At 39.9% G+C, this 18,723-nt stretch overlaps 1 protein-coding gene across 5 annotated transcripts in view; it reads right to left on the bottom strand.

Moving 5' to 3' along the window:
* Positions 1 to 18,723, bottom strand: part of SLC7A11 (solute carrier family 7 member 11) — a 239,333-nt gene that overhangs the window by 156,214 nt on the left and 64,396 nt on the right. For 2 of the 5 annotated variants that reach the window (XM_059698019.1, XM_059698020.1), the window contains exons 10-11: positions 17,572 to 17,721; positions 15,802 to 15,979 (exon numbers count right to left, since the gene is read on the bottom strand). In XM_059698019.1, coding sequence (XP_059554002.1) covers positions 15,802 to 15,979; positions 17,572 to 17,721 — 328 coding nt within the window. Of the gene's footprint in view, positions 1 to 5,348; positions 5,912 to 6,037; positions 6,186 to 6,692; positions 6,816 to 15,801; positions 15,980 to 17,571; positions 17,722 to 18,723 lie in introns of those variants that run through there. The other 3 variants (XM_059698018.1, XM_059698023.1, XM_059698022.1) reach the window with 3 other exon arrangements.

The following is an 18,723-nucleotide window of genomic DNA, read 5'->3' as shown; positions in this document are numbered from 1 at the left end:
AATAGTTTAGTTCCAGATTTATACCAGTAGAAATAACATTCACCAGGGAAAACTATTAGGTAAAAAATTTCTCCAAGGAAAGAATCAAAATAATGCCAGATTACTTAAAATTTTTGGAGGATCCTTGTTGTTTGTGTGATAACCGCAGCTACATATATATTGTTCTTTATTTCCAGAGCATTTAAAAAGTGCTATGTGGTAGTGTCTAAAATTATGAATATACACAGTAGTTTAATGTAGGTCAGTTCTATTCTGTTATAAGCACACATTCATTTGAAACTATCTTTTATTTCTCCAAACTATTTTTCTACTTAAATATAATAGTTTTATATTACACTAGAGGCCCAATGCACAAATCTGAACACTGGTGGGGTCCCTCGGCCTGGCTTGTGGGGGTCAATGGACCTCCATGCCACCGGAGCCCGGCCTTACCCACCAGCTCCTCAGGCTCTAGCCTGCTGTCTGCTTAGATCCCGCACAGCATGAAGTCGTGTGGGAAGCGGCTGGTGGCCGGGGAGGAGCCCGAGCCCAGGTGGCGCTGCGCTGCTCCTGCTCATCTGGCCCCACTGTGCCTGCCGCCCCTTCTCAGGCACGCAGGGGGAGTGTCCATGGGAGAGGCTTGTGCTGCTGCAGCTGCATTCACCAGCCCGTAAGCCAGGCACCTGGTGCCCGTTTGTCGGCTGAGCAGTGCTCCCACTGTGGGAGCGCACTGACCACCAGAAGGCAGCTCCTGGCTTGGCCATCTGTCCCCTGGTGGTCAGTGCGCATCATAGCTACCAGCCGGTTGTCCGGTTCTCTGGTTGCTTAGGCTTTTATATATATAGAGAGATTATTCAATAAAAGGAAATTTGGAACAAAGGAGAAATGCTAGGGACAAAAGAACTCAGAAATACTTTTAAATCAGACAGTTTGAACCTAGAACCACACTGTATTGCTTCCCAGTGTGAGATGAATGTGCTTCTGAGCATGCATGGAAGCATTAGCAGGAATAATTGAGGTCTAACATCACAGTCCTCCTTTAAGTCAGAGCACTCACAAACCGACCGTTACAGCTGTAATAGCCAAAGGCCTGATGTTTTCCCACAAGATGCAGTGCAAAATACCCTCTCACACAAGGTGCTCAAAATACAGTCACTGCTGCAAAGAGATAACTGTGCATTCATCTTTATTTTTCCTCTAGCTTTCAGCCTGGCCTTTAGAGACTTCAGCAAGAGGTAATATGGATTCAACAAGCAAATCCTCTAACCAATAAATTAATTCACTTGAAAGTCATTCTTTAAAAAATACCAGTAGTGTATATGTTGAGGGGGAAAAGGATGTTCACTTTCAAACCAGTGGTATGGCATTCAGATAGATGCCTAATGCTCCAGTCTCTTGAGTGGATTGTTATCTATAAAAATACTAAGGTGACTATTGATATTATAAATGCACCCTCGATCTATAGCCTAAATACACATGTAACAGATAACTATTTGCAGACTGTAACCATCCACCAGTGATGTTTTCAAGTCAATGGAAACAGAAGAGGGGGGGAGGGGACTACCAAGGAAGTAAACCTAAGTGGCTGTAAGTAAATCTAAGAATATCAGTAATTGTATAGATTCAAATAAGACTTACTCCTATCTTGAGGATATCATGCCAAAAATAATACAAAATGAGTCATTGATTCATTCCAAGAAAACAGAAATAGTTCAAAGAGATCAAGTTAATACCCCTGGAGGTTATAAACAATATCTCACAACATGGAAAACTGGTGAAGTTCATGTGAGACCATGACTTATGCCTTTGTGAATTTATGTCAAATCTAAAACTAGCCTGAGCATTTATTTTTTATACCAACTAATTTGAAAAATGCAATAGAAAGAAGAAAGGATTATTTCTTAAATATAACTGTTAAAATATCTTTTTAAGTGCATACCTAGAGGTTACACTTCTAGGTATGATATACGATGGAGAAGATTAAAAATGCCGTTTATAAGAAAATTATCCTAAAAACATTATAGGTAATAATCCTATTATCTATATATAAATAATGTAAACAGAAGCTGTCAAAATGACTCATTATCTACTCTAATTTATATCCACGATGAGCTTGTTGCTAGTTACTCAATGATGTGCTTACTTCCTGACTTTGGTTAGGAAAGTCAAATGTAACCCTGTAGACATTATCAGCACCGACATATAGCCCATCATATAGGGTAAAATGAAGCAAAATTATATTTAAGTAACATTAAATTTCTTGACTCATCTGCAAATTCCAAATCTCTCTATATTTTCAGCCAACCTAAAAAAAAAAAGAGCTACAATTAAAATCCTATTTACTATCATTTAGAACTGACAAATATGTGAAAGGTGAAACTCTCTCCTTATATATCATATAATGTGTATTATGAGAAAGCCATTTATATATACTAGTAGATACTTTAACTAATTCACAACCTTATTTAAAAGTATATCTTAGAAATACCCCATTTTATTTCTAACAGGAAAAGCAGTGGAAGTTTTTTACCTTAATCAAAGGGGTATTTGATTTTGTAGGGCCAGAAGTATATACTGTTTTGCTGATTTTCTTCAAGAAAATTAATACATAATTCCTAATGCAAAATTAGGTACATGCAAAATTGGAAGGGGCATGTGCAAGTGAGCGGCACTGAAGCTTAAGTTTCGTTAGCTTCTCAGGATGTCCACCTATGTGCAGCAGGCACTGAATTTTTAATATTTCTCTCATTGCACTGCATAATAAATTACACCAAAACATTGTTACCTCCAATAATTTCATAACATATACCTCAATAAGAAATCAACTATAGGTCAAAGATGCTCCTTTTCTTAGTTATCATTACATTTGTCTGCTAATAGAGATAAAATATTGATTTTCCTGAAGACTGATTACAGTGCATGGAGAATTCCATTGAGTGATACAATGGAATGCTAACCATCTGTTGATATTTTAAACTAGAGGCCTGATGCATGAATTCGTTTACCAGTGGGGTCCCTCGGCCTGGTCTGCAGGATTGGGCCAAAACTGGCTCTCTGACATCTCCTGAGGGGTCCCAGATTGCAAGAGGGTACAGGCCGAGGGACCCCACCAATTGGGCCAGGAGGGACGCAGGAGGTTGGCCAGCCAGGAGGGACTGGAGGAGGGCTCCAGGGCATGTCTGGCCAGTCTCATTCAGTTCCAATCCGCTGGACGCCAGCAGCAAGCTAACCTACTGGTTTTAGTGCCTGACCCCTGGTGATCAGTGCACATCATAGTGAGCAATTGAGTGGCCTTAGCATATCATTAGCATATTACGCTTTGATTGGTTGTATGGACAACCGGATGACAGGATACTTAGCATATTAGGCTTTTCTTATATAGGATGGCAATTGGGGAAATAATTTTACCAGACACATAAGACAATCTGGAAATTTTTTTCAATGTAGTTGTTTTAGTGTTAGATAAACTGTCATGCATTTCTACCATATCCTAATAATTGTCCTAGTTTTGTGCCAGCGGGGCTGGGGGGAGATACTGTACAAGCACATAGCACGTGTGCGTGCACACACCTAACATTTATGTGTAGTCTGGAGTCAGCCACCTTTCCTAGGATATGATACAATTGTGAATAACAATTATGAATATTGACTCCCCAACCACAGAAAACATGTTTTGTCATGATTAGCCTAAAAATAAGTTAAAGTTTAATAATCTCCATTATTTTCTTTAAAAATTACTGACTGACTTTCTGTCTGGTTAAAATGGTATTAGAAATTTAGTAAGGAAAACTCATTTTGATATGATGAAAGAATAATGAATATGTATTCTATTTAGCCAGTTCAGTAGTATATTTAAAGAGAAATTAGAACCCAAAATAAACAAATAAATAAAATGCAGAGACCTATCTGTTGCTATAAGAACATTAACCTCAGGAATAATCAAGAACCGCACAAACCTCTCTCCATGAGACTCTGCCTTTTTTCTCATTACATAAAAATCCAAGAAGAGTTTTCTGGTTTAGATTATATGGGCCTAGATCGCAATACCTCCAGCAACAATATAGTGGGAAGAGAGATGGCTAAATGGATATAGGAAGTAGAGACTACACATCAACTTTGAAAACCCTATGAATGCACTTAGAGACCCAAACAGTAGGTCTGTTTAAGAAATGTCAATCTTGGATATATTTTACATGTTATCAAGAGGAAAAAATTGAAATTTGTGAATTGGAATTGTCTCAAATTATGAAATATCATTACTACTTTGTCAATTGTCTGTGGACTCTACATCTTCTCTGAATGATTTTAACCAGTGTAATTCTTTTCAAAAATTCTTATTTTCAAATGGACAAAAAATTAAAGGATGAAACATAACTCTGGCTATGATGAACTACTCAACCTTAGATGTGTGTAAATAACAGTTAACAAATGTCATCAGGATATTACTCTCATTAGAAAATTGCTCAATAGCTTCTGAACCTAGCATAATAACACCTGTCTGGATATACACATGCATGCACAATTTCTATTTCTTTTAGTGAGTCTGTTACCAGTTATCTCTTTTGCAGATTAAATGATAATTAAGGTGAACAAATTATTGACAAAACCTAGATATAGAAGTGGAAAATTTTTAGAAACATCGGTTGTGAATCTTATTTAGCAGTGGCATTTCTTCCTCAATTTTTATGTAAATATATGTCATTTCCTAATTGATCTGCACAGTTTTATCTGAAGAGATATTTTAACAATATAAAATACAATTAGGAAATGTACAACCTGTCAAAATTCATCACCATGTAAAAATAACTATAAACTAAAATATTATCCAGAATTGCTATCATTGCACATAGATATGATTATAGGGTTAAGTATAACATTTTGGGCATTTTCTTTCTTGGTGATTTCTGTTTTAACATTGATATTTTAATTTGAAGTTTTGAAAATGCACATATTTAGATATATTTATCAAGGGTAAATTACCTGAAACAGGTAATGGTGCTTAAAAGGATTTAATACCAAATTGACTATTGCTTTGCTGTAAGAAGGATGCTACTTACATCCTTTCCTGATCAAATGGGCTGCCATGAAAACAAAATGTCAGACAACCACAAAGCTTCTTGATGAGGAGTGAAAAAAATATATCCCAACATATTAAGTTCTCAATGATTTTTACACAAACATAATTCCTGAATTTGTAAACAATAGCTCCTAGAAGCCCTTCTTTAATGTATTTATTAAAGTTAGGCATACCCCCTCTGTCCTTTGTTCACAATGCTATTAGTATTAACCCTTAAAAGATGAGTGACATCTAAGTTGGCACCAAAGGGGAAGCAATGCAATGCCCATGTAACAAAAATTTCTTTCTTTCCTCTGTCCATAGTGTTGACGTACACTTTTTTTGTTCTTTCTCTAGAAGAATAGAAAACACTTTTCACAGTATGGCCTTCTATAGTAGGTAAAAAATGTTTTTACAAAACCTATATATACAGAAAACACCTCAGTCTTCAATTTGAAGTTTCTTAGCCATGATATGTTACAGAGAAAGACCACTGAGGTAATTATCCATCCCGTAGTCTTTTCCCCTCACCTCAACAGGTATGTATCAGGGACACAAGAATCACGTGAACTCATGGTAGAGCTGCATATCAGCTTTCTACAATTACATGGAGTTATAACTAAATTTCTTAGAAACCAGTTTGAATACATTAAAAGATCTGAATAAAAATGACTGACTCCTTTATTCCATCACCAAAGCCGCAGTCCTCTGGATTTTCATAAAATGAAGTGAATGTCCATACTTTGTTTCAGCCCTTTGGGCAGAAACAAAGCCAAGGATAGATTGCCAAGATTTCAAATGCATTAATTTATAATTTATGACAATCTTCTTCTGGTACAACTTCCAGTATTATTTGTAATGTTCTGGTTATTCTGCCTATAAAGAAATAATGAAGAAAAATTAAAAATGTACAGAAATCAGAAATACATAAAAAAAACAGCAAAATGTGAATTATTTTGGGTTGAATACTGAAAACACACAACTATTTCATAGAGCACTTACAAGAATCATTTACTTCATTAGAATCCTATCATGCTCAATTAATGTATGTCACTTCTATAACTTCCCATGATGACGTCTCAGAAGAATATGTTAATACTTTCTATTAAAATAAGGACTTTTATTTATGAATCGGGAGGCTGAAAATATCCTGAGACAATAGGATCAAGATGTAAATAACTGTTCAAAAACACATTTCATATTCAGTTTTAAATTGCTTTGTTTTTGTACCTATGAGATTACAATCAATTCCTCAGCAAAATCAAGAGAAGAATCAGAATAAAATTTCCAGTCTCAAACTTGTAGTGTATTATTGAGCAAAACATTCCACCTCCCAGGACCTCATTTGCCTCATCTATAGGAATGAGGGACTTGGGAGTGACATCAGCAAGCTAAAAGGCTAGAAGGTCCCAATGCTCATCACCGCCTTAAGAAAACAAGGACAATAAATAGCTACAAATGGAAGAAAATAGCTCAGGAAAAGCTCTAGAGTCTAGACAACAACAAAAATGCAGCAAAAACCTGGCAGAGCTCAGAAATCAAGGATGGCCACATAGTTAAGTAAGAAAAGTATTTTGCCTACATCACGGCATTCCCCAGCCAGAGATCTAAGAAAGTTCCCAGAGAAAGAGAGCCGGAGAACCCCAGCAAACCTCACCAGTGTGGACATTTGCAACTTTTGCTAGAGAGGTCTCCCACAGTCTTGAACATGCTGATCCCCTGATGGAGCATCCTGGAGCACCCCCACCTCTGTATCTATTCTCAGATGCTGCAGCTGTTGCTGAAGTGAGATGGCCTCAGGTTCCCTGGTTGCTGTGCCCCATTCTCAGGGACTGGGTGCCACAGCATCTTACCATACACAAGACCTGAGCTGCCACTTCTCTTTGCCCAACGGGGCCCAGGTCAGGCATTTTCCCAGCATTACTGAGGCAGCTTCCCCTGCTGAGTCCAGCCCCCGGGGTCCCAAGTAACACGTTGCCTGCCATTATTTAGGGCTGTGTTGGTGCTCCCTCACCCTCCGCTCCCTCCATCCTGGTCAAGACTCTGAACTGTCATTGTTGAAATAGCTCTTGTTTCCCCAAGCCCTGCCCGCTGGGTCCCAGGCACTGGCTCTAATCCATTATTGCTAGGGGCACTGTCACTACCCTGGCCCCACTCCCCAGGCAGTTCAAGGCTCAAACCCATCAATTTTTCCCAATACAGAAAAGCTCAGGAACAGAGCTTTCACTGGTGAATTCTACCAAACATGAAGAATGAACACCAAGACTTTTTTGATTAATATGGCTGAAAACATTATCAGCGAAATATTAGAAAACCAGATTCAACAACATGTTAAAGGCTCATTCACCATGATCAAGTGGGATTTGTCTCAGAAATGTAAGGATGGCTCATCATAGTACTGTTATCCTAGCCAGAGCAATTAGCAATTAAGTAGAAAAAGAAGTACAAGATATCCGTATCAGAGAGGAAGAAGTAAAATTATCTCTGTTCACAGATGACATCTTATATATAGAAAATCCTAAAGAAGCCACTAAAAATTGTCAGAAGTAATGAATGAATTCTGTAAAATTGCAGGGTATAAATCAACATACAGGAATCAGTAGCATGTTTGAACACTAACAACAAATTATCTAAAAGAGAAATTAAGAAAGTGATCCTATTTACAATAGCATTGAAAACAATAAAATACTTGGAAGAAACTTAATCAAGGAGATGAAAACTATAAGACACTGATAAAAGAGATAAAAGAAGACGCAAAGAAATAGAAAAATATTTTGTGTTCCAGGATTGAAAGAATTAATATTGAGAAAATGTCCATTAGACCCAACATGATCTAAAGATTCAGTGCAATCCTGATCAAAATTCCAATGGCATTTCTAATATAAGTAGAAAAATTGTCATAAAATTTGTTTGAAACCACAAAAGACCCCAAATAACTAAAGCTATACTGAGAACAAACCTGGAGGCATCATGATACCTAATTTCAAGCTATAATGCAAAGCTATAGTAATCAAAATAGAATGGTCCTGGTATAAAAATAGACACATAACTTAGTAGAACAAAATAGAGAATGGATACACAAACCTCCCTATATAATTAGCTTATTTTTGAGAAGGGTACCAAGAACACACAATAGGGAAAGAACATAAAGCTGGATATCCACATGCAAGAAAAAAATGAAACAATCCTTGCCTTATATCACTCAAAAATTAACTTGAAATGAACCAAAAGTTTTAATGTAAGACTTGAAGCCACAAAACTTCTAGAAGAAAACACAGGGAGAAAGGTCCTTGACATTGATCTATGCCAGTGGTTGGCAAACTGCGGCTCTTTGGCCCCGTGGCATGGGCCACAAAGTTTCAATTGCACTGTACGTGTGCACCCACACATGGTATTTTGTGGAAGAGCCACACTCAAGGGGCCAGTTTGCTGATCACTGATCTAGGCAATGATTTCTTGATTAAGTCACCAAAGCACAGGCAACAAAAAGTAAAACAATTATGACTACATTAAACTGAAAGCCTCTGCCGAGCAAAGGAAACAATAAGTTGAAAAGACAAGTTACAGAATGGAAGAAAATATTAGCAAAGCATACTTCCAAAATATATGACGAACTCAGATAAATCAATAGCAGAAAAAGAAATAATCCAATTTAAAAAGTGGGCAAAAGTCCTGAATAGACCTTTTTCCAAAGAAGATATACAAATGGCCAACAGACATACACAAAGTTGTTCAACATCACTAATCGTCAAAAAAAAAAAAAAATGCAAAACAAAACCACAATGAGATGTTACCTTACGTATATTACGATGTTATGACTCAATTCATAGTACTGTTACCAAGCAGTTCATGTGCTAGACTTGTTTGCAGTCCATACTTTAAGTGGCACTGCCCCAGGGGATGAAGAGACCAGGGTTCCTGATGGTTAAATGGAGCACAGAGGCCTGCTGGCCTAGAACATTCAAACCAAACCCTTACATAAGAGAGACAATAAAAAAGAAATTCATATTCTTCCAAAAAATATTTTTAAAAGGCCAAGAGATATCAAATGTTGGCAAGGATAAGAAGAAAAGGGAACCCTTATACATTGTTGGTGAGAATGTAAATTGGAACAGCCATATAAAAACAGTATGTGTGTTCCTCAAAAAATTAAAAATAGCACTTCCATATGACCCAGCAATCCTATTCCTGAGTATGTATCCAAAGGAACTGAAATCAGTATCTCGGAGGGATATCTGCCCACTCATGTTCATTGAAGCATTATTCACAATATGTAAGATTTGGAAACAGCACAAGTGTCCATCAACAAATGAGTGAAGATGTGACACACATACAAACAGTGAAATATTATTTAACCATGAGAGAGAAGGAAATCCTGCCATTTGCAAAAACATGAGTGGACATTAAAGACATCATGCTGCCCTAGCCAGCTTGGCTCAGTGGATAGAGCCTTTGCCTGAGGACTGAAGGGTCATGGGTTCGATTCCGGTCAAGGGCATATGCCTGGGTTGCGGGCTCGGATCCCAGTTGGGGGGTGTGCAGGAGGCAGCCAATCAATGATTCTCTATCATTATTGATGTTTCTATCTCTCTCCTCCCTTCCTTTCTGAAATCAATAAAAATATATATTTAAAAAAAAAATAAAGACATCATGCTAAGTGAGATAAAGCAGGCAAAGACAAATACTGTATGAAATAACTTGTGTGTGGAATCTAAACAAACTGAACATGTAAAGACAGAGTAGAATGTTGATGATCAGGGGATAGGGAGTAGGGGAACTGGGGAGATGTTAAGGATGCAGACTTAAAACTAGTAAATAAATAAGTTCTATGTAATGCATGCCATAGTGATTATTGTCAATGTACCATATTATAAAAGTTGCTCAGACACTAAATCTTAACTATTCTCAACACACACACAAAAGAAATGAAAAATACATGACATAATAAAGCTATTGTTAGCTAACGCTATTGTAGTAATCATATTGCAGTATATAAATTATCAAACCAACATATTTTACACTTTTAACATACACAATGTTATATGCCAATAATAAAAGAGTAATAAGTAAATTGTCCCCTTGACCGGGAGTTCGACTGGAGTTCGACCAGGGGGTGGGGCCAGCCTGCCAACCGCCTGGGGCCCCTTCCCCCAGCTGGCCCCCACGCGTGCACGAATTCATGAACTGGGTCTCTAGTATCTCAAAAAAAATAAATTAATTTAACAAAGAAGAATGAGGGACTTGGACTCGGTCTGTGGTTCTCAGAGTGTATTCTGCAGACCAGCTATGATATTCAAAAAGCATCTTTACAACCCCCACCCTAGAACCACTGCATTGGAAACTGAAGGTGGAGCCTAGAAATGTGTGATTCAGATAGACTAGTCACTAGAGTGTAGAAACCACTAGGCTAGATCATTTCTAAGGTCATTTTATCTTCGTAGTCCTTGAACTCTGTGACTGGTTTCCCAGGACATTACTTCTTGGTCACTTCTTATCTTTGTAATCAACCTCTACAGAACCTCTTTAAACTACTACTGGTCCTGGAGCAGTGGTCGGCAAACTCATTAGTCAACAGAGCCAAATATCAACAGTACAACGATTGAAATTTCTTTTGAGAGCCAAATTTTTAAAACTTAAACTATATAGGTAGGTACATTATTATTAAGTTAATTAGGGTACTCCTAAGGCTTAAGAAGAGCCACCCTCAAGGGGCCAAAGAGCTGCATGTGGCTCGCGAGCCGCAGTTTGCTGACCACGGCCCTGTGGCCTCTCAAGCCTACCATGTCATTTTGGTGGCTTCAGACCCAGATCATCTCTCATCTAGACATATAGCATTTCTCCTCTTTTATGACTTGTCACTTGTAATAGTCCCTTCCAAGCAGTATTTATGATACAGGGCCCAGCACAGTTCTGGCAAATGGTAAACTCTATGTAAATGTTTCGCAAATAAATTATATTTTGTCACAGTCCATTCTACATTGAGATGTACATGAAGCACAGGGGAACACTCAAGAGCAATAAAACTCCATGCTTACAGGAAAGGGAAATGGTAAGATTATCCTAGAAAAACAAATAGAAGAAAAGTGTCAATCAAAAGCAGGAAGAGGTGGCTTTATAGGCAGAGAAGGAGCTCGAGTCATCTGATAAGGTGAAACAAGGGTTGTAGTTGTCTGCAGTGGTCAAATGCAAAAAACAGTGGGGTTAAATTGACATCCTCATCAACCCTTTTTTCCTCACTGAAGAAGTCTGCTGTAGCTAGCTGAACTATCTCCACAACTGCCGTGTGTGTGTGTGTGTGTGTGTGTGTGTGTCCATGCATTTATCTACTGAGATTTTCCTTTCTTCTTTTTTTAATAACTGACTTTTTAATCTGCTCCTCCATGTCCAAACAGAAGCTTCTTCCAAAGTGTGTTTCTCTATTCTGGGACCATCAGCCCTTTGTTTTCTTAGCCAACTTGCTTACCCAGGTCACAACACTGCATTGGGTCTAGAAAAAGGGAGAGCAGTGCTGGGGCCCTGATGCTTTCCTAGTGTGACATTCTCCTTCCTGAATGTTCAGTCTAGATCTTCTTTTCAATAGCATATCTGGGGCCAACACTCTCTTCTAGTTCTTTACACCTTCCTTTCTCTTCTTCCACATTCAACCAGTCCTATGTTTCCTGTGGCTTTTTTATGCTCAAGATTTGGATAATCTTCATCATTATGGAGGTTTGGATGGAGTGGCTGATTTGGGCTCTGAGTAGCTATTTGAGCCACACCAACTTTTTCTTCTAGGTTATCTACAGCTATGCTGTTAGATGGGGTCTCAACAGACACAAGTAAGCCTCTGAGGAAGCTTCCTGCTTGCAGGAAAGCCCAGGCGTGTGGCATTCAATTACACTTGTGCTCATGTAAGTCCTTTGGCTTTGTGGATAATCAACCATGATACTATTTTTTTTTAATAAAGTAGAGCCAGTGAGTCTGTATTTGCTGTTTACAGTAACTACAAGATACAAGACCAAACAGCAGGTGTATTTTCAGTTTTACCGTTCATATTCAGTAGGTATTCCCGAAACCAGTTGAAACAACTGACCTTGCAGAATCTGATTTCCCAACCACACCTGGTACACTCACAGGAACTTCAGCCAGAAGTCGTGAAATACTAGCACAAGAACCATCTTCCCCGGAAGTCGGGATTAGAATAATATCTTTTTTTTTTTTTTAAAGACCTCAAAACCTTTTCACATGGATGGTCTCATTTTATCCTACAATGAAGATGGTTTGGGCCCCCAAGGAATGTGGGCAAGCTTAACTAATCTCACATGTGGCACTGCAGTCTGCATGAAGCATCTGTCCAATGCACTAAGCAGCTTTCACTGAGGAATCATAAATGAAGTCACCGCAGCACACTGTAAGCAGCATATGCTTTTAGAACTGGGGCATTGCCTAGTCACCATCACGGAGATGGATACAGTCATTCTGCTGGTGCTGCCCAGTATGGGTCCCTACAATCAAATACTTTGTTTAAATGCAGCTGTCCTCCTCTCTCGCCCTGAGCAACAGGGACCAACTTCCAGTGACCCCACTCACTCTCGGCCGTGACGGGGTCTGGCTCGTAAACCCAGACTGTCAAGTAAAGTGGCTGCTGGGAGCCTGGCTGGGTTTTGCCAGGGCTGGATATCACCCGGTTATCGGCTAAATATATCAGTGGCTATTCTGACCCATTTTCCTTGGGTGAGAAGCTGGTGTTTCTATAAACAAATAAATACATAAAGGGCCAGGAGAATTAAGCACGCTGTCACAGATGGCAGGAGAAAGCTTCCTGTGTGTCTAGTCCCTGAAGAGCCCCTCTACATTTCACCCTGGGAATCTGTCAAACAGAATGTGGTTCAATACTGGCATCCTGTGGCCAGAGGAATTCATCAAATCTCTGAACCTCTCCCATCCTTGGGTTCGTCACATGCCCTGGCTGTCTGGGCTGAGCAGCCTTTCAGCGTTTTCTGAGAGCTGTCCGGTTGCCTCGCATTTTTTATGGAAGCACCTTCAGTGAGGTGTGTTCTGATCTACCGACATTTCACAGGGCTAATGGGTTCGTGTGTATTCGGGTAAAGAGAAATGATAATACAGAGGCTAAAGAATGTTAGCCACCAAGACAACCGGATCTGTAATCACTGAACTAACTGCCCCAGGCTCTCTGGCCTCCAAGTTCACACGGAGTTTGTCTCTGACAAGGAGGTGGCTGGGGGGAGAGGTGACGTTCTGGATCAGGACTCCACTGTTTTGTGTGTCTGTGTGTGAGTGTTCTGTTTTGGCCAAAGGCGAGGAAAATACTGGCTATTGCAGCAATAAATACTATGAATTTTTACTTTACTTTATTACAAGAATGCTGCCTAAGAGGAAAATCAAACAAAATTGAGGAAAGGCTTTCAAGGCAACTGTAGAGATAAAGGGTGACAATGATCGCAGTTTAAACGGCAGAGTTGTCATGTTCCTTGGTGAGGCTTAATGGTATTTTTGGGAACCAAACAATCATTATGGGGCTGCTACATTGTTGCTATGTTCACAAGTGGCTAACACTAAATTTGGAGTCCTTGGAGATGACCAAAACATCATTAGAGACAGAAAAATAACCCCAAACTTGAAAATTATATGAGCAGGAAAACACATCAAAGAAAGATCAAGCATGGAACATAGCAATAGGCATGCACTCGCAAAAACGTGGTATGAAGTACGCACATGTTAGCCGAAGGAAAGAAGTATTGCAGTAGGCTGGCTACAAACAGGAGGAACACAATGCCTACTACGTGGGAGCAAGCAAGGAATTTGCTCCTTCACAGTGCTCCCTTCTCGATGTGGTCCAACCCTACGGCTGCCAGCTCTTCCATCCTGCATTCTCTTGGTTTTCTATGGCACTCAAGGGTTTTAACTGTCTCTGGCCAGGATCTGAGATAGACACAGATCTCATAGTGATGAGCGTTAATCTGTCCTGAACATTGGTAACGAGGAGAGCAACCCTAATGGTAAATACTGTTTACCAAGTCTTGTTTTTTTTCAGAATCGCATTGCCTACAAGTGGAAAAACATAACTAAAACCATTCTACAGAAAATGAATGTGATCTAACAAGAAATAGAGATTAAATGCCCTGCAAGGCGATCAGTGTGCCTATGTTAGCCTTAAAGAACCTAATTTTCATAGTAACACTTCTTTGGGGAATAGTGTTGCCGGCTAGAAAACAAATTTCAGTATAAATAGTATATAAAAGGTCTAAAGACACCAAATACCAATTAAAAACTAATAAAGAGGAATAGTAGCAAAACTCTATTTTAAATGACTGCCTTCTGAAGGAGTTCGTGTAGCACAGTCGAGATTCAATACGTATACCACATTGTTATTTTATTTTATTTTTTAGTAGCACTGACAATATTTATAAACAAATTTTACCAGAAATCTCTCTGAACTTTTTGCTGAACTTCAAAAAATTAATTATGGTAAAATAAGTAAATTAAAACAAATGAGAACAAAACTTGTTTTCTAAACTCACCAAACTCACCAGCAAGAACCTATCTGCTTCTCGGGTTGTGTTTTTGACCCCTCTCTCTCGTCCCCCCAGGAACCCCATCCAGCAGATGTGGGTTCAAATCCTAGCTTAATGGTTAAATTCTGAACACTCAAAAATAAAATCCCCACTCCCTGAGTCCCGAGTTCCCCACCCGGCTGTAGGAGTAACACCATCTCGCGCGGGATCTTGTGGGGGATTAAGAGAGATGATGATGCGGGGAAAAGGGCTCCCTCGGCAGAGTCTGGGACAGAGGGCTGGGCTTCCCACCGGGGCTGTTCCTTCCTAAGCACCCTTCCTCCTACTGATCTACTATTTTCTCCTTCAACTTACCTGGTCACCAAGCACTGTGGGCGTTTCCTCTTTAATAGCTTTCCTTTCTCTTGGACCCTGCTGACACCCTGAGTTCAGACCCTCCTCCGTCCTCATCAGGATTACTGAGTCAACTAACCTCTATTCTCTGTCTTCAGCCTCGACTCCCTCTAACCCAGCCTCCCTGCCTCCAGGGTGATTTTTCTAAAGCATAAAACTGCCTGAGTTTGAGTTCTAGCTCTTCTACCTAATATCTATGTGATGTGTAAGAAGTGGTGTGAGTTCTCCCATGCTATAACTCAAAGTCTATAAAATAGAAATAATAATTTTCCTGCCTACGGGTTTTAAAGAATAAATAAGGTCATGTATGTGCTAATCCATAGAATCACACAGTAAATGAGAGCTGTTATTCTTCTCTTCCTTGTTCTTGCTGGTCTTGTGACGCATGTGTGACTTACCATGTCTATTAAATAGGGTGGAGTTGTAATCATGATATTTAAGACCTTTGCAGGTCTCTGCCTAACTCCCTGCCAAATCTCATATCACTCATCAAGTAGTCTGCTATGATATAGAATCACTAACCTGCATTCAACCCAGAATAAAAGGAATCAGGTTAGGAAAGGCTTCGTAAGAGCAATGAGACCGTTTTCAGAAATGCTGATAAAATTCTTCCTATGAAAGCCATTGTCCTAAGACGTGACTAAGCATCCCAACTGAATACTGCCCTGAAAGCCATCAGTGGCTGCACCTTAAACATCCTTCCACTTTTCTTTCTTCCAGTTCTAATGAAAATGCAATAATGCATTCACACTAGCAGCTGTCCCACTTATAAATTTGAACTTTAAGAAATGTGTGTCATGGGTGTACACATAGATGAGTTTTCTACAACATGGTCTGTGAAAAGGTTCAAAGACTTACCTGACAGTCTTCTAAACCACTTGGGCTTCTTGTCCCAGATAATAAAGAGATAGTATGCGGGGACTCCAGTCAGTGTGAGGATGAAGCCAATCCCCGTACTAAAGGGGTCTGAATAGAGGGAGAGGGCAACCATGAAGAAGCACGTGAAGGAAAACAAAGCTGGGATAAACAGCGGCACCTGGAACACAGCACAGAAAAAAAAAAAATCACTTTTAACACAGTGTAAGAGATGGACAGTGGTTCAAGGTGAGCCCATCAGTCATTACATTGGGTGACATACACAACCAGGTGACAGGCACCATCCTATCTTACCTTAGTAGCAAAGTATCTTTATTTTTTAAAGACATTTTTATTGATTTCAGAGAGGAAGGGAGAGGGAGAGAGAGATAGAAACATCAATGATGAGAGAGAATCATTGATCAGTTGCTTCCTGCATGCCTCTACTGGGGATCAAGCCCACAACCCAAGCATGTGCTCTGACCGGGAATAGAATCATGACCTCCTGGCTCATAGGTTGATGCTCAACCACTGAGCCATGCTGGCTGGGCAGTAGCGAAGTCTCTTTAAAGGACACAGAATATATTAAACACTAGCAGCCCAATGCACAGAATTCTTGCAAGGGGCTCGGCCCTCTCAGCCCCGGCTTTGTTCAGAAGGTCATCCGGAAGGACATCTGGAAGGTTGTTTGGTTATCCGGTCTAATCAGCATATTACACTTTTATTATTATAGATATTCCCTTAATTAAAAAAAAATCTTTGGATAGAAAAAACTATAAGGATAAATAAGTGTGTTTCATTATAGAAGTCCTGATTTAAGTACTACTATAATTTCTGTTTTTGGTATTAAAAGATCAGCTCTTTGATAATTATGATTAGAGTCCACTTTAATGTGGAGCTAAGACCATGGGCTGCTAGTTACATCTTAAATCCTTTCGGGGAAAATTGATTTTCTGTTGGAGAGTCATAGTAAGAGAGGACAGGAACAAAACAGGCCAACTCCTATTCGACCGCTAATGAAGATGTTGCCAGGATTAGGCAATGAATACAATTAGAAACAAATCTGACAATGTAACTGACAAACGGATCTGTTATTTCTTCAAAGCAAATGAACAGTGAGGCCAAATCAATCTCTGAGCATTGGAGGCTGAAAGAGACAGGTGAGAGGGTATTCTTCAACCCCCCCCCCCCCCAAAGGAATGCTTAGTTATGGGAACTGTGCTTTCGATTAAGTGGTAAGTTCATACACCTTCGCTTTCCCTCCATATTTTACATTTTTATTCCTTCTGGAGTGTATAATGTAGAAAAAAAGGGCAATGTAATAAGTCATAACCTTTAAAAATACTGAAAATGCCTATTTTGTACAGCGGCATCCACTTTAGAGTTTTAAAGAGTGACACAAGTCCATACATATCGGCATCGCTCTTTCTCATCTGGCTGTGCACAAATGTTAGCACTAAGGTAGATCAGAGCATCCCATGCTTTGAATTTATCAGGTCATTGGACATGTCATGAAAAACCAGCGTAACAAACATCCTCTATTAATGCCACCTCCTTTTAAAGAGCTCAGCACAGCACATAAAACAATGTGATGAACTATTTCCCAAGGGAAAATCAGTCCAATCTGAAGGCACTGCCTGCAACAGTTAAACACCTGATGGCAGAGGATGGTGCCCCCGCCCGCCCAAGCTCCCCATCATCAAGCTATGACAAAGGGAGGACTAGGTATTAGGAGAAAGATTTATGTAAACCCATCAAGATTGCTGAGGTTACCTTGAAAGGACGATGCATATCTGGGCGTTTGTATCGAAGATAAATCAGCCCAGCAACCGCCAGCCCAATAAAAAACCACCTGGCAAAACTGAGGAAATTCAAAAGACTGTAGAGGTCCCCAGAGAAGAGCATCACCATCGTCAGAGGATACTGCGGGGAGGGGGACAAAACCACACTCGGTGAGTTACAGGGAACACAGGTGATAGCAAAGCATCACATACCTAGACATTCTTACTATCCTTTTCAAAAGATTACTTATACTGATAAACGACCGTGTTGATGGAAACCTAACCTCCTTTCCATATTCTGCTCTTAAAATCCCTTTCTATGCCAGAAACAGAATGAGAGGGCCATCGTCCCTGCCACTTATTGAGAAGGAATTTTATATGGATGTCTGGTGTTTAGTTGCTTTTACATTGGACAGAAGAGACTGTATTTTCAAAGTCACAGTCAGTGACTGAAAATGTAAGGACCCAGAGGTGACTAATAAATAATAATCAACACCACAGTGTCCCCTCTTGGGGAGTCTGCAGAAAGCTCTGCCAGTGGGGTCTGCGTCGCTCTTGGCCACGCACACATGAAACACGGGCCACTTCTCAGTGCCTCCGCCAGGCGCTGAATGCAAAACGTCGGCCTCTCCTTCCTCCACGCTCCCTCTCCCCGTGGGTTTGCCACGGGTGACCCTCAGGACCGCACAAAGGAATGCGGCGCAGAGATCAGCACAGGGAGTCTCTGCTGCGCCCGCCGAGGACAGCATGACTGATCGCAGAGGCTTAAAGCGAAGCCCTCTTCACGGAATAATACATTCTGTTCCCACGAGTGACCGCTGCCTTCCGGATTCCTCACACAGAGTACTGTGTACTTTACAAAGAAATTTCAAGGAAACATTTTCAAACGAATTAAATGCATGGAGAAGAAATGTTCCATGAATTCTGGCAGCAGATTGCATTTGAGAAAAATGTTACAAAATGGTAGGCACAAAGGGACCATAACATTGCCAGTGGGTGTTTGAGGACCGTTACACCTTACGCAGTCTTTTGTATCCCATGTTTCACAGGTACTGTTCTCAGCATAGAGAATCCTACAACTGAAATTTAAGTGTTGGTGCTTTTATTTCTTCCCTCTAGGGTTGCTCTCAAAGGTCTCACTTTT

The sequence above is a fragment of the Myotis daubentonii genome, chromosome 5 (assembly GCF_963259705.1).
Source record: "Myotis daubentonii chromosome 5, mMyoDau2.1, whole genome shotgun sequence".
Taxonomy (NCBI): domain Eukaryota; kingdom Metazoa; phylum Chordata; class Mammalia; order Chiroptera; family Vespertilionidae; genus Myotis; species Myotis daubentonii.
The sequence above is the reverse complement of the archived record's forward strand: the minus strand, read 5'-3'. Positions and strand labels throughout refer to the sequence as shown.